Raw genomic sequence first — 12,419 nt, 5'->3', positions numbered from 1 at the left:
AGATGTAGCCAGAGTGTCTGGGGGCCCTAGAGATGGATGGTGGAGGGCAGCGCGAGGGGCGCTTCCATCCTCTGGCCACCAACAGTTTCCTGGCCCCACAGGTCACAAGTCGAGGGTTTCCCACTTGTTGCGGTTCCAGACGCTGCCAGAGACCTCTTTAACGTGGCCAATGGGGGCGTGTCAGGGAAATGGGGCATAAAGTATCCAGGACCAGGCTGGAGGAGCTTGGGTGAAAGGTCAGGAGCTAGAAGCATTGAGCAACAGTGAGGGGTGTGGGTTGAGGACAGAAACTTGGGTGCGTGGAGCTGTACTGCGGGGTACAGTGAGTTCGCCTGCGGTGGGAGGAGGAGGGGTGAAGGGGCATCTGGCGGGAAGAAGACCCCCACCCCGCCGCCCCCCTGCCCACCCACGCACCCACCCGCGGAATCGCATGCGCACTGGGGACCTGGAGGAAAGGGCTTTTGTTGGGAAAGCGGGAGGGCTGGAGGGGTCCGCGCATGCGCAGGCTCCCCAGCCGCCGGGGGTGCGCGGAGAAAAGGGGCGGGGTGGTCCGAGCTGCTGTGCTGGCAGCAGTAGGCGAGGGCGCGGCTGCGAGGTTCCTGGTGCTGAGGACGGACGCCATTGGAGCCCCAGGGAAGGTAAGGATCCAGCCCCAGACAGGACCTGGCGAGGGAGAGTGCAACCCGACACGCTGCGCCCTGCCCCCGCCCTCCGGATCTGAACAAAGCCGGAGCGCTCGGAACCGGAACCCCATTAGACCCGAGGTGGAGATAGGAGCACCCCCGCTATGACCATCCCGCCCGCGCGCCCAGACCCCAGCCTACCGGCCCCAGAGCCCATGCTCCCCACCCGTGGGGCAGACCCGTGTGCTCAGAGCCGAGCTTCCTTAGGTCCGAGGCCCCACCCCCACCCCGAGGCTCCTAGATGACTCCGGAGGAGCTGACCGCTTGCCCCCTTCCCGGAGTCCCGGCCCCTTGGACCTGAGCTCACCAGGGCTCCAGTTGGAACCTCGCCTCCTCGGTCCAAGGCCCTCATCCTATGCACCATCCAGCCCTAGCCATCCTTTCCGAGCCCAGCCTAGACCGGAATCAGCTGAATCCCCCGTCCACCCCCGCCCTGGCGGGGACCTGGCCCCAAGGTCCCCGGGATTCGGTTTCCCAGAGCTTGGGGCTGTCGCTGTCGTCTGAGCCCTGGCATCTGCTCCCCCTTGGTCGTGGTCCCCAGCTGTGGCCCTCAAGCCCAAGCCCTTTGTTTCTCCCTCTCTCAACGCATCCCTTCGGGACTCTTGGGACCTGAGCTCTCAGGTGCACCCCCAGTTCAAACGCTGTAACCTAGCCTCAGGGATGGGGAGCCTGCCGGTGCTCAACAGCCCTTTGGGGACGGGGCCTCCTCTATCCCTGTGGTGGGGCTCTGCCCCTGACCGCGGCTACCCGGTCAGACCCCCCCACCCCACCCCCTCGCTGCCACCGCCGCCGCTGCGCCACCACCACCTCCTTGTGCTGCCTTGTACTGCTTAGTAACCTGATGATTGCGGCCCCTCAGCTCGCGAGAGATCCCGCCTCGCTGAATCCCGCACCCTTCCCCTGAAGCTGCCTCACCCTCCCTCTCAGGCTGAGCTGTCTCCTCCTTGGGACCCGCGGCATGGCTGAGAGAAGCCACAGCAGCGGGCAGTCGGGAAACTCCAACTCTGGAGACATGGATGAGGGGAGCCAGCGAGCCAGGGAGGAAGAGATGGTTGGAGGCAACGACTATGAAGAATTCGGTGCTTTCGGTGGCTATGGCACCCTCACCAGCCTTGACATCCATCTCCTGAGAGCCTTTGGGAGCTTGGGTTCAGGCTTTCGCTTCTTAGCGGTGAGGCCCCTTCTTGGGCACCTGCTTGCCCTGAGCCTTGACCCCTGTTCAGCGGGGTGGGTGAAGGAAGGGGGAGGGCCGAGTGGGCAAGGCATGGCCGGCTTTCCCGAACCTTCCCTGTCTTGCTGAGGGGTGGCCAGGGCCAGCTGGTGGGAGGAGGCGGGGCCACCAGGGAAGCACCATGGCAGTGTGTAGAGTTGTGTGTGCCCTCCCCTCTCGCGCCCCGCTCCTCTGGCCTTGCAGAATGAGCCCTGGGAACTGGAAAACCCTGTGCTGGCCCAGACCCTGGTGGAGGCATTGCAGCTGGATCCGGACACCCTTGCCAATGAGACGGAGGCCCGCGCTGCCAACGTAGCCCGCTCCGCCGCCTCCAACCGAGCCGCTCGGGCTGCTGCCTCTGCTGCCCGCAGGTCCTTCAACCAGGCCCTCTCTAACCAGATGAGGGCCGCACAGCAGGCCCTAGTAGAGGACGCCCAGCCAATGACATATGCCCAGGCTCAGGGGGCCACCCCTGAGACCAGCCATGCCTCTCAGCAGACCTCCCAGAAGCTAGTCGCCAGTGAGGGGGCTGCCCCTGGGGCTCCAGCAACCTCCACACAGCCCCAGACAGCCTTCCTGGCGCAGGAAGCAGCTGCAGAGGGCCCTAGCACCGCCTGTGCTTTCACTCAGGCTCCAAGTGCCAGCGAGAGGGATGCCACCCAGCCCCAGACAGCCTTCCTGGGCCAGAACGACGTCTTTGATTTCACTCAGCCGGCAGGTGTCAGTGGCATGGCCTTCCCTCGTCCCAAGAGACCTGCCCCGGCCCAAGAGGCCCCCACAGAGGGTCCCAGTGCTGCCTCTTGTGTGCCCCAGGCAGCACCTGCCAGCGAGGGGTCAGCCACCCGGCCCAAGACCACCAAGTCTGGGAAGGCGCTGGCCAAGACTCGGTGGGTGGAGCCTCAGAATGTGGCGGCAGCTGCTGCCGCCAAGGCCAAGGCGGCCACAAGCATCCCCGAGCAGGAGGGGGCAGCTGCCACTGCCCAGCACAGTGCTGAGCCCTGGACCAGAATGGGAGGCAAGAGGACAAAGAAGGTATGGACTCCTGTGCCATCGGCACAGCCCCTTGCTCCCCTGCCTTGCCCCTTCTCTCCCCCTTCTCCTCTCCCCACCTCTCCTCTCCTCTCTTCTCCTCCCCACCCCCCCCCACTCTCATCCCAGCTTAGTCCATGCTCCCGCAGCACAAGGCTGCTTGCTGAGTGTGTTTTTGACTCCACGTAGTTCCAGCCCTCGGGGCTGGTGGGAGAAGAGGCTGGCTCAGAGCCTGGCACTGAGCAAGCTCTCAGCACGTGCCAGCCACTGCTCATACTACTCTCGCCTCCAAGCGCCTGTTGGGGGGAAGGTGTGTGGCGGGTGCTTTGGCACGGGAATTCTGCTAGTCCCGCTTGTCTCCTCTCTCTCTCCCATGATACAGTCCAAGCACCTTGTCGAGGACTATGAGAGCAGCGAGGAGGAGAGAGAGCCCCCCGCCGTGCCACCGACCTGGAGAGCATCGCAGCCCCCCTCTTTGGCACAGGCTCAGTCGGCCCCTCGGCCCCCGGTGGCCCCAAGGTCCCAGATACCTTCGAGGCATGTCCTGTGCTTGCCCCCTCGCAATGTGACCCTTCTGCAAGAGAGGGTAAGATAAGAAGTCCACACTCTGCGTCACCATGCCCTCCTACCCCACGGGCCAGCACTGTTTGGCCACCCATGCCTCGATGTACCCCCGCGTTCCTCCTCCTCCAGGCAAATAAGCTGGTGAAATACCTAATGATTAAGGACTACAAGAAGATCCCCATCAAGCGCTCAGGTAGGCGGCAGAGCGGGGCCCCGACCCGCTGCCTTCAGCATGACTGGCTGAGGGAGCTCAGCTGTGAGGACCCTGCTCAGCCCAGGTGCCTCCCCTAACTGCCCCCCTCCCACAGACATGATGAAGGACGTCATCCGGGAATATGACGAACATTTCCCTGAGATCATTGAGCGAGCCACCTACACTCTGGAAAAGGTGGGTGCGGGGACAGAAGCTGCTCCACGCGACTGGAGATTAGAGCTGTGGAGCAGTGGGATGGCCTGTGGCCCCTGGAGGCCCAGTTCCCACCCTGCCTGCTCTGGGGACCTCCGCTAGCCCTCCACCCGTGAGTTTCCACTGCCCCCGCAGGGCGATACCTGCCCCTTCCCAGGCCCTGCTCTGAGAGTCTGTCTCCTGTGGTGGGTCTCCTGTCCTGTCCTCCCCCCTCCCCCCCGCCCTCACACACAGGTTTGGATTAGGGGAGGAGCACGCGTCTCATGGGGCTTGACTGGCTGGCTGCACGATGCCCAGCGTGGGGGTAGATCTCACTCTGTTTTCTCACCATGTAGAAGTTTGGGATCCACCTGAAGGAAATCGACAAGGAGGAGCACCTGTACATTCTCATCTGCACCCGGGATTCTTCAGCTCGTCTTCTCGGGAAGTAAGGAGGGGAAAGAATGTCGTGACCTCCTTGGGGATGCCTTGTCCCTGTCTGCATCCTCTGAGGGTCCAGGAACACAGGGCTGGAGGGCCCCCTGGCAGGGCCCACCCTGGGAGGTCACAGTGCCCAGGGACCGCTGTATAAAATGAGCAGCGTCCTGGGGGGCGAGACCTTGCTGCTGTCGGGATTTTTGCCCCTGGGTGGGAGGAAGGTGGTTCATTGCATCCCTGCTGGCATGGGTGCAGCAGGGTGGCCCTCCAGGGAGAGCTTCCTGTAGAGTGCAGATCCTGAGGTGGGCATGGCCCACCTGGAGGCGCCTCTGGACACCCCATGGCCACTTGCCCAGCTCGTGTTCCCTGACTCACCCCATGCTCTGCAGAACCCTGGGGGGAGGGGTATCAGATGCCCCGGTTGTGGGCGAGGCAGTTAAGTCTCTTTCCTCCGGGTGCGAATTGTCTGTGATCCGTGGGGCAGCAGGCTATGTATCCCTGCCAAGAATTTCCCCTCCCCATGGGCAACCTGGGAGAGGGTGGATGGTGAGCTGGATGCATCGTTGAGGGCAGTGGCCTCTGCACAGCATCCCTTCCCTCTTTCTCCACCTGTAGGACCAAGGACACTCCTCGGCTGAGTCTCCTCTTGGTGATTCTGGGCGTCATCTTCATGAATGGCAACCGTGCCAGCGAGGGTGAGTGCTGGCTCTGCACCTGGGGATTTGGCCACGGTCTCATCTTTGGGTGCCAATCTCTCGTCCCCCGTCTCCCCTCGCAGCTATCCTCTGGGAGGCACTCCGCAAGATGGGACTGCGCCCTGGGTATGACTGGCTCCTCGGCCCCTGCCCTTGGGTGCTGTTCTATGGCAGAGGAGGTCCCGGGATTAGAAAGGAGTGGGGCGCCCGGGCTAGCTAGAGAACAGAGGGTCTCCCTAGGGATGGATGCGGTAATGATGCCAATCTCTCAGCCCCCTCCGGGCTCTGTCCACAGAGGACACCTCAGAGAGACAGAGTTAGGGGATCCACCGGGTCACCTGGCCTCGGCTGTGTGCCCTGTCCCGGGAAGGCAGTCCCCATGGGCTGGGAAGCCAGTGAAGGTGCCCGGAAATGCTGCCGCCCGTGTCCGCCACTGCAACCCTCACGGGTCATGGATGTCTTTGCTTGCCTTCAGGGTGAGGCACCCTTTCCTTGGTGATCTGAGGAAGCTGATCACAGATGACTTCGTGAAGCAGAAGTAAGTATTGCTGAGCTGACCTCACGTCACTCTGGGGTACTCCACAGTGCCAGTCGGGTGGAGAAGACATCCACATCCCATTTTGTAACCCAGCACGAGCAGGGCCCAGCCCGGGTGAGGTCAGGGGGAGAATTCTGGGGCTGTCTCTGGAACAGGGAGCCTGTGTTGACTGGGAGTGTGCTGAGGGCGTGTGTGTTAGGACCACCGTGTCACTGAACACCTGCCCTATGGACCGCCACAGGAATTTTCCCTGCTCTTTGTACACCTGAGGAGCCAGGGGCTTGGAGAAGGGAGGTCTCCAAGTATGGCCCACAGCCAGAAAGGCTGGGAGCCCAGCTCTCCTGGGTTCCAGGCCTAGACCCAACCTGCCTTTGGTTCTTGGAGGACACGCAAGCAGGGACACAGGCAGGCAGACGGGAAGGCATGTGCACAGGCAGGTGGGCAGGTGTGTGGACAGGCACACATGCACACACACACAAAAGGGTCAGGAATTTAGACTAACCCATGGAGATCCTCTTGGCAGACTCTTTTTTTTTTTTTTCCTTTATTTCCCGCCATTGTCAATGGTACATCTTTCGGGGCTCCGCAGTCTTTCTTTGTTTTTGGGCCACTAGTGACGGGGTGTGCTCAGAGCAGGGGGCCCGAAGAATGGCTCCTCTGTTTACAACACACCCAACAGGAATTCTGGGGCTATGATGATGAGAGGCACAACACTTGTGGCCTCCCCGTGAGCATAGCCCTACACATGTCCACTCTTGACCTGCACGTGGCTTCCGGGTGGGCCCACTGCTGTGAAGCTGTGAGGGCCACGCTGCTGGGGGCGGAGGTCCTGGGGGTGAGTCTGGGGGCAGGCGGGGCAGCCCTCCTCTGCCAGCCGAGCTGCAGCTGCGGGGTAGAGGAGGGGCCCGATGGAACCCACAACGGGTCTCCTGGGAAAGAAGCCAAGGACATTTTCCTCTCTCGCTCAGGTACCTGGAGTACAAGAAGATCCCCAACAGCAGCCCACCTGAGTATGAGTTTCTGTGGGGCCTGCGAGCCCGCCACGAGACCAGCAAGATGAGGGTCCTGAGATTCATTGCCCAGGTACCTGGGAACCTGTGTGGGGTGCCAGGCCTCGGGGGGTGGCACTTTGCATGCCTTGTTCGTTTCTTGGTCACGGCCTCCTCCTGTGGATGCTGAGCGGTTCCTAAGGGATGAAGACAAGTTCACAGGGGTCGTGATTGTGCTGGATGTGGCCCCATTCCAGGGGTCTTTCTCTTTGTGGTCATTTCCTGAAGCGCCTAGGAGGGTGTGGCCGGCAGCAGGTGCTGCCCGAATTGTGGGGTAGCCCTGGCACTGAGGCTGCTGTTTCCCACCTCAGAACCAGAACCGGGACCCCCGGGAATGGAAGGCTCACTTCTTGGAGGCTGTGGATGATGCTTTCAAGACGATGGATGTGGAGATGGCCGAGGAACATGCCAGGGCCCAGATGAGGGCGCAGATGAATATCGGGGACGAAGCTCTGATTGGGCGGTGGAGCTGGGACGACATACAGTCTGAGCTGCTGACCTGGGATGAGGACGGGGATTTCGGCGACGCCTGGGCCAGGATCCCCTTTGCATTCTGGGCCAGGTACCATCAGTACATTCTGAATAGCAACCGTGCCAACAGGAGAGCCACATGGAGAGCTGGTGTCAGCAGCGGCACCAACGGCAACGGCGGGGCCAGCACCAGCATCCTTGATGGCCCCAGCACCAGCTCCACCATCCGGACCAGAAATGCCGCCCGAGTTGGTGCCAGCTTCTTCTCCTGGATCCAGTAAGATTTTCCCAGGGCCGTGAGACCTGCGGGAGGGCTGTGGGGGAGGCCCCAGGAGGGCTAAGGGGAGGGCTAGGGGCAGGGCAGTGGCGAGCCTGTGGAAACATGGAATGACACCCGTTGCCCTGTGTATTACCCCTGGCTGGTTGCTGTGGGCCTCCATCCATCCGTTTCCATTTTATTCCTCGTGTTCCAGACAGCGTTGAGGACGTGCCGTGATGTTCCTCATCCAGCCAGACTGCCTCTGCAGAGTCCCTCTTAAGCAGCACTCCAGGCGCTTCTCCCTGTGGGTTGGAGGGGCCATGCAACGCGAAGCTCCCCTTGCTGCTCCTGCTTTCGTTGTGTGCTTTTGTGTGTGTGTTCACGTTTTGGTATCAGTGTTACATTAAAGTTGCAAAATGAATTGGGTTGTCTCCTGCTTGACCTGTGCACGTGTGGCTATGATTGGCCTTTGGCTGGTCTGGTAAGGAGGTCGCTTCTGGTTGTCCTGGATCTGTGGCCCTCGCCTCTGCAGATGAAGCTCACGGCTACAGTTACAGGTGGAATGCAGGGAGGTGTGGCAGTTCCAGGTGAGAGGGGGGACAGTGAGTTGGAGGAGGCCCCAGTTTAAGTGCTTCTGTGATGCCCCACGAGGGCAGCTCAAGTAGCAGCAGCTAGTAGGCAAGAGGCGGCAGGAGAATGGAGGGCCTGGAGGTTAGTGCCACCGTACCACAGAATGATTGTGCCCGTGGGCAACCACAGGGTTCGCTCACCGGAGCCCCCACTTTTGTGGAGACCTGGTCCCATAACCCTTCGCTCAACATGAGGCAATTCAGGACCCTCACCCCGGGACGGAGTCTTAAGCCCAGTGAGGAGGGCCCTGGGTTGATGGCCTCAGCCCTGCAGTGGGTAAGAGTGAAAATTGCTGACCAATGAGGACAAATTGAGAAAAGCTTAGTCAGCCCATGGCCAGCGAGGGATAGGGGCTTCACTGCCCCTCTCATCCTGAAGCAGGCCAGTCCGTTTCCAGCAAGATGCGGAGGGAAGAGACAGGCTGGTCCCCTGGGAGGAGCTCCATCCCTGGCAGAGATGGTGCCCTGGGCTTCCTGGGGTTCTCCAGTAATGGCCATCGCCAGGTAGAACACAGCCCAGAGGACTAGGAGGCACACAGTGGTGTCAGTGTCCCTGCCGCCCCCTAGCCTCTTTTGTCCCAGTGAGTTCCCAGAGCCTGACCCAGATCTAGACCCAGGCTGCCCACATTATTTGGAGGCTCAGTGGAAAAGGAAAACCAAGGTCTGATTCCTTGAAAATGATTAAGAATTTCAAGAGAGTGATAGCAGAAGGTGATTCCACATTGGAGCTCTTCTGAGGTTGGGTGGGGCTGCATAGGTCACATATGCAGGACTTGGCCCTGTTTTTCACACAGGTCAGTCGGGTGCGTGTACCAGTTGGGGGCCTGATTTCTTCTGTGTGAAGTAAGGGCCCACTCTGGGCCGCAGTGACTGACCTGTGATTCTGACCTGCACCGAGCCTCAGTGATTAATTTGAACATTCACGCATGCGCCACACACACACACACACACACACACACACACACAGAGTAATGGAGTGTTCTTCCCTTTCTCTGTGTGGGTCCATGGTTGCGATGGAGGGAGGGATAAGAGGTGTGTGGGATTGTAGGCTCCTGGTGTGATGAGTGGTACCCAGTGTGACCAGAACTGTCCAGGCCACTTCCCACATGCTCTAGACAATATGCCTTTTCCAGGATCGGGGTGGGGGGGGCAATTACCATAAGCCACAGGTGTGAGTTGGAGCACTGTAGTGCAGAGGGTACTTGATATGGCAGCTCCCTGGGAGAGGAGTGAGGAGCCTTCAGGGACGTGGTGGTTGGCCTGCCTCCACCTCCCCGCCTTGCAGGGTGCTCCCCCTTCTGCCTCCCTTTCCCCGAATGGGCCACACCAGGGTCCAAGGCTCCACACTCTCTGTGGTGCTGTGCTAAGAGCATGGGAGGAAGGGAGAATGGGAGTAGACAGATTGTCTGGAAGCAGAGCAGAAGATGGCCTCAGAAATGGCTGGCAAATGTGGGCCCCACTGGAGGGTTGGCTAGGCCCATGTGGAGACCACGCCTTCTCACTCTCTGTGTCAAGAGAAGACCAAGTCAGACCTTCCTCCATCCCCAGCCTGCGACCTTCCACAGGACCCTCACCACAGAGGTTAACGTTTTCTCTTGGCAAAGTGTTTTCAGAGACCCTCTGATGTGGCAGGTCTGTGGCTGTGGTACACAAGGCACCTGAACCTACCTACAGCCTTCTCCTCATCTGAGGACTCTGGAGTCCTTCTGCAGTTGTTCACACCCTAGTAGTGCTCTGCTGGTTTCCAGGTATCCATGGTTATGTGGAGTGCTGCTCTGAATGTTCACCTACGATCTCTTTTGGGAGCCCATGTTTCCATCCATCAGGCAGCCCCGAAAGGAGGGGCTTATTAGGCCCAGTGAAAGGGTGAGAAATGTGAGGCTCTGAGAGGGAAGACAGGGTGGCAGAGTCATAGTTCCAGCAAGTGACAGCACAGGGACTCAAACCCTAGACCCACTGAGGACAAAGTGTGTGTTAGTCAGCTCTTTGTTGTTGTGAACAAAACACCTGAGAAGAAGAAGTGAAAGGAAGAAATGTTGACTTTGGGCTTCAGAGGCTAAGCCCATGGTCAGATTACTGCATTGCTCTGGGCAGGCCTGAGGTGAGGAATAACAACATGGTGGAAGGGCATGGTGGAGAAAAGCAGTTCAGGTCTCAGCACCCAGGAAGGAGAGGGAGAAGGAGAGGAGCCAGGTGCAATAGAGTAACAGGGTCATGCCGCCAGTGACCTACTCCCCCCAGCCATGCCTCACTTGCCTACATGTAGCACCCAGTAGTCCATTCAAATTGTTAATCCATCAAGTGGGGGAATCCACTGAAGAGGCTACAGCTTTCATCATCCAATCTTTTCACTTTCAAACACTGCGTCATTGCCTAACACATGAGCACTCTGGGGACATTTTGAGGGTGCTGGAGACTCAACCTAGGGATTCTATGTACCCAGTCTTTTTGTAGTTGTTTATGTTGACGCAGGATCTTTCTGTACTACTGAGGGTCTCGCCACTTTGTTCAGGATGGCCTCAAAGTTGCAATCCTCCTGTCTCAGCCTCCTGAGTCCTTGGGAGTACCGGCCTGTGCCACTGGTCCCCGATTTTAAACAGGAGCCATTTTAAAATGCAATCCATAACAAGTCACCAGCTCTGCTCTTTGCAGTCCATTGCTCCTGACCCTAAGGGGCTCCTATGTCCCTGGGCAACACGACCCCCTGCTCTGCACTGTCTCATCATACCCAGCCTCGGACTCATCCAGCCACACACACCCAATCCCACTGCACCCTCACTGATGCTCTGGGCAGCTGTCCACCCTCACTGTCCACATGAGAAAAGTAGAACCATAGAAGGGAGGTGACTTGCCTGAGTGCTCAGACCCAGCTCAGACACTGCCTCAGTGACTGTCTTTGGCCCAGTCTCGTCTCCTGGCCCTTTCCCACGTACGTGTGTGTGTGTGTGTGTGTGTGTGTGTGTGTGTGCCAAGTCACCTTTATTCGAATGCTTTGCCCTTGACTATCGGGTTTTCTCCTTCATCAATGGTTGGCGAGGGCCTTATATATGCTGCAGGCTTTGTCCTTGACTGGTGTCCCTTTCGCACACATTTTCTCACAGTCTACAGCTTGCCTTTCCATTCTGCTAAGGGCAAAGGGCACAGTTGCTGAGTTTGGTGAAATCTAGGCAACCTCTCTTGTGTGTGTGGCCTCTGTGACTTTCTGTGCGTTGGAAGTGAGTCTTTGGCCCACACCACGTGTGCCAAGACCTAATCCTACATTCCTTCCAGACGTTTTTGATTTTAACTTCTTTGTTTACATTGAGAGTCTCAACAAATTTAATGAGTCTGAAACCACGCGAGGTCTCATTTCTGACCTCCGAGGAAAGAAACCAGAAACCCATTCCAGAAGGGTAATTGGAAAATTAACAAAATTGTGGAAATTGAACAGGACCCTGTCAAATCACCCCCGGGTCAAGGAAGAAACCACAAGGGAACTTAGAAAATATCTCCAGACAGATGAAAGCAAAAGCCCAACAGACCACACTTTACGAGGTACAAGGAATGTGGCACTAAGGGGGCAGCTGAGAGCAGTAAATGCTTACATTTGCAAAGAAAAATGATCTCAGCTCAACAAGCTTCACTTTGTGTGTCAAGAACTACATAAGGATGAAAACCTTAAACCCGAGGTGGCCCAGGGAAGAAAGGAGTGAAGATTCGAGCAGGAAGAAATGAAGGCGAGAACAGAAAAACGGTAGCAGAAATCCGTGAAATAAAGAGCTGCTCTTTGGAACAAAAACCAACAACACAATGGGCCGACTCTTTAGTAGATTAACTAGGAAAAAAAAAAATAAACAAGACTCAAGTAACTAAATTCAGAATGAGAATCACGGAGTTACAGCGGACGCTGCCCAAATAAAAGAGATGACAAGACACTCCTACCATCAAATTACACCCAAGAACTCAGAGGACAGGGAGGGAATGGAGAAAATGAAACATACAAACTACCAAGAGTGATTCGTGAAGAAAAGAGAAATCAGAAGGGACCTAACCCCCCGAGGAGAACAAATCCTAATCACAAAGCAACCTATGGAGAAAAACCCGGGACCAGATGGCTCCCCTGAAGAATTCGACAAAACATGTAACAAATTGGCAATTATGAATGCCGGTCTCTTCCGATAATAGAGAAGGTGGGAATGCTTGAGATTCATTTCAAGGGGCCAGCATCACCCTGATACCCAGCCAGACAAAGAGACCACAAGGGAAGGAAACAAGAAGCAATTACCCTGCAAGAACATTGATACAAAAATATTAAACAAAAACTAGCAGCACATTTAGAGCCCACAAACAAGTGGGATTTCCTTGGAAAGCACATGAAAACCAATGTCATACACAGAATCAACAAAATGTAGGACGACAACCTGCTAATCACCTCAACCTAGGCAGTGAGAGCACCTGACAAAATCAGCACCCTTTCAGGATAAAAACAC

The 12,419-nt window shown here is 57.7% G+C and overlaps 1 protein-coding gene across 3 annotated transcripts; it reads left to right on the top strand.

The window, feature by feature from the left end:
* Window positions 1–502: 502 nt before the first annotated feature.
* LOC308638826 (melanoma-associated antigen D4-like) lies at window positions 503–7,733 on the top strand (the record flags this gene model as incomplete). 3 transcript variants are annotated; one of them, XM_081276654.1, is made up of 13 exons in its annotated part: window positions 503–638; window positions 1,611–1,854; window positions 2,098–2,925; window positions 3,305–3,508; window positions 3,616–3,679; window positions 3,795–3,874; window positions 4,228–4,319; window positions 4,925–5,004; window positions 5,088–5,130; window positions 5,480–5,542; window positions 6,511–6,625; window positions 6,903–7,339; window positions 7,536–7,733. In XM_081276654.1, the coding sequence occupies exons 2-13, from the start codon at window positions 1,642–1,644 to the stop codon at window positions 7,543–7,545; spliced, it is 2,229 nt and encodes a 742-aa protein (XP_081132780.1). In that variant the 5' UTR covers window positions 503–638; window positions 1,611–1,641. The 3 variants fall into 3 exon arrangements, with proteins under 3 accessions (XP_081132780.1, XP_081132782.1, XP_081132781.1); XM_081276655.1 differs by lacking the exon at window positions 503–638 and adding an exon at window positions 1,284–1,304; XM_081276656.1 differs by lacking the exon at window positions 7,536–7,733 and having other exon boundaries at window positions 6,903–7,343.
* Between the last annotated feature and the right edge of the window lie 4,686 nt (window positions 7,734–12,419).

This window comes from Spermophilus citellus, assembly GCF_964194105.1.
Source record: "Spermophilus citellus genome assembly, chromosome: X".
NCBI lineage: Eukaryota > Metazoa > Chordata > Mammalia > Rodentia > Sciuridae > Spermophilus > Spermophilus citellus.
Note: the sequence above shows the minus strand (reverse complement) of the source record. Positions and strands in the feature narration are given on the sequence as shown.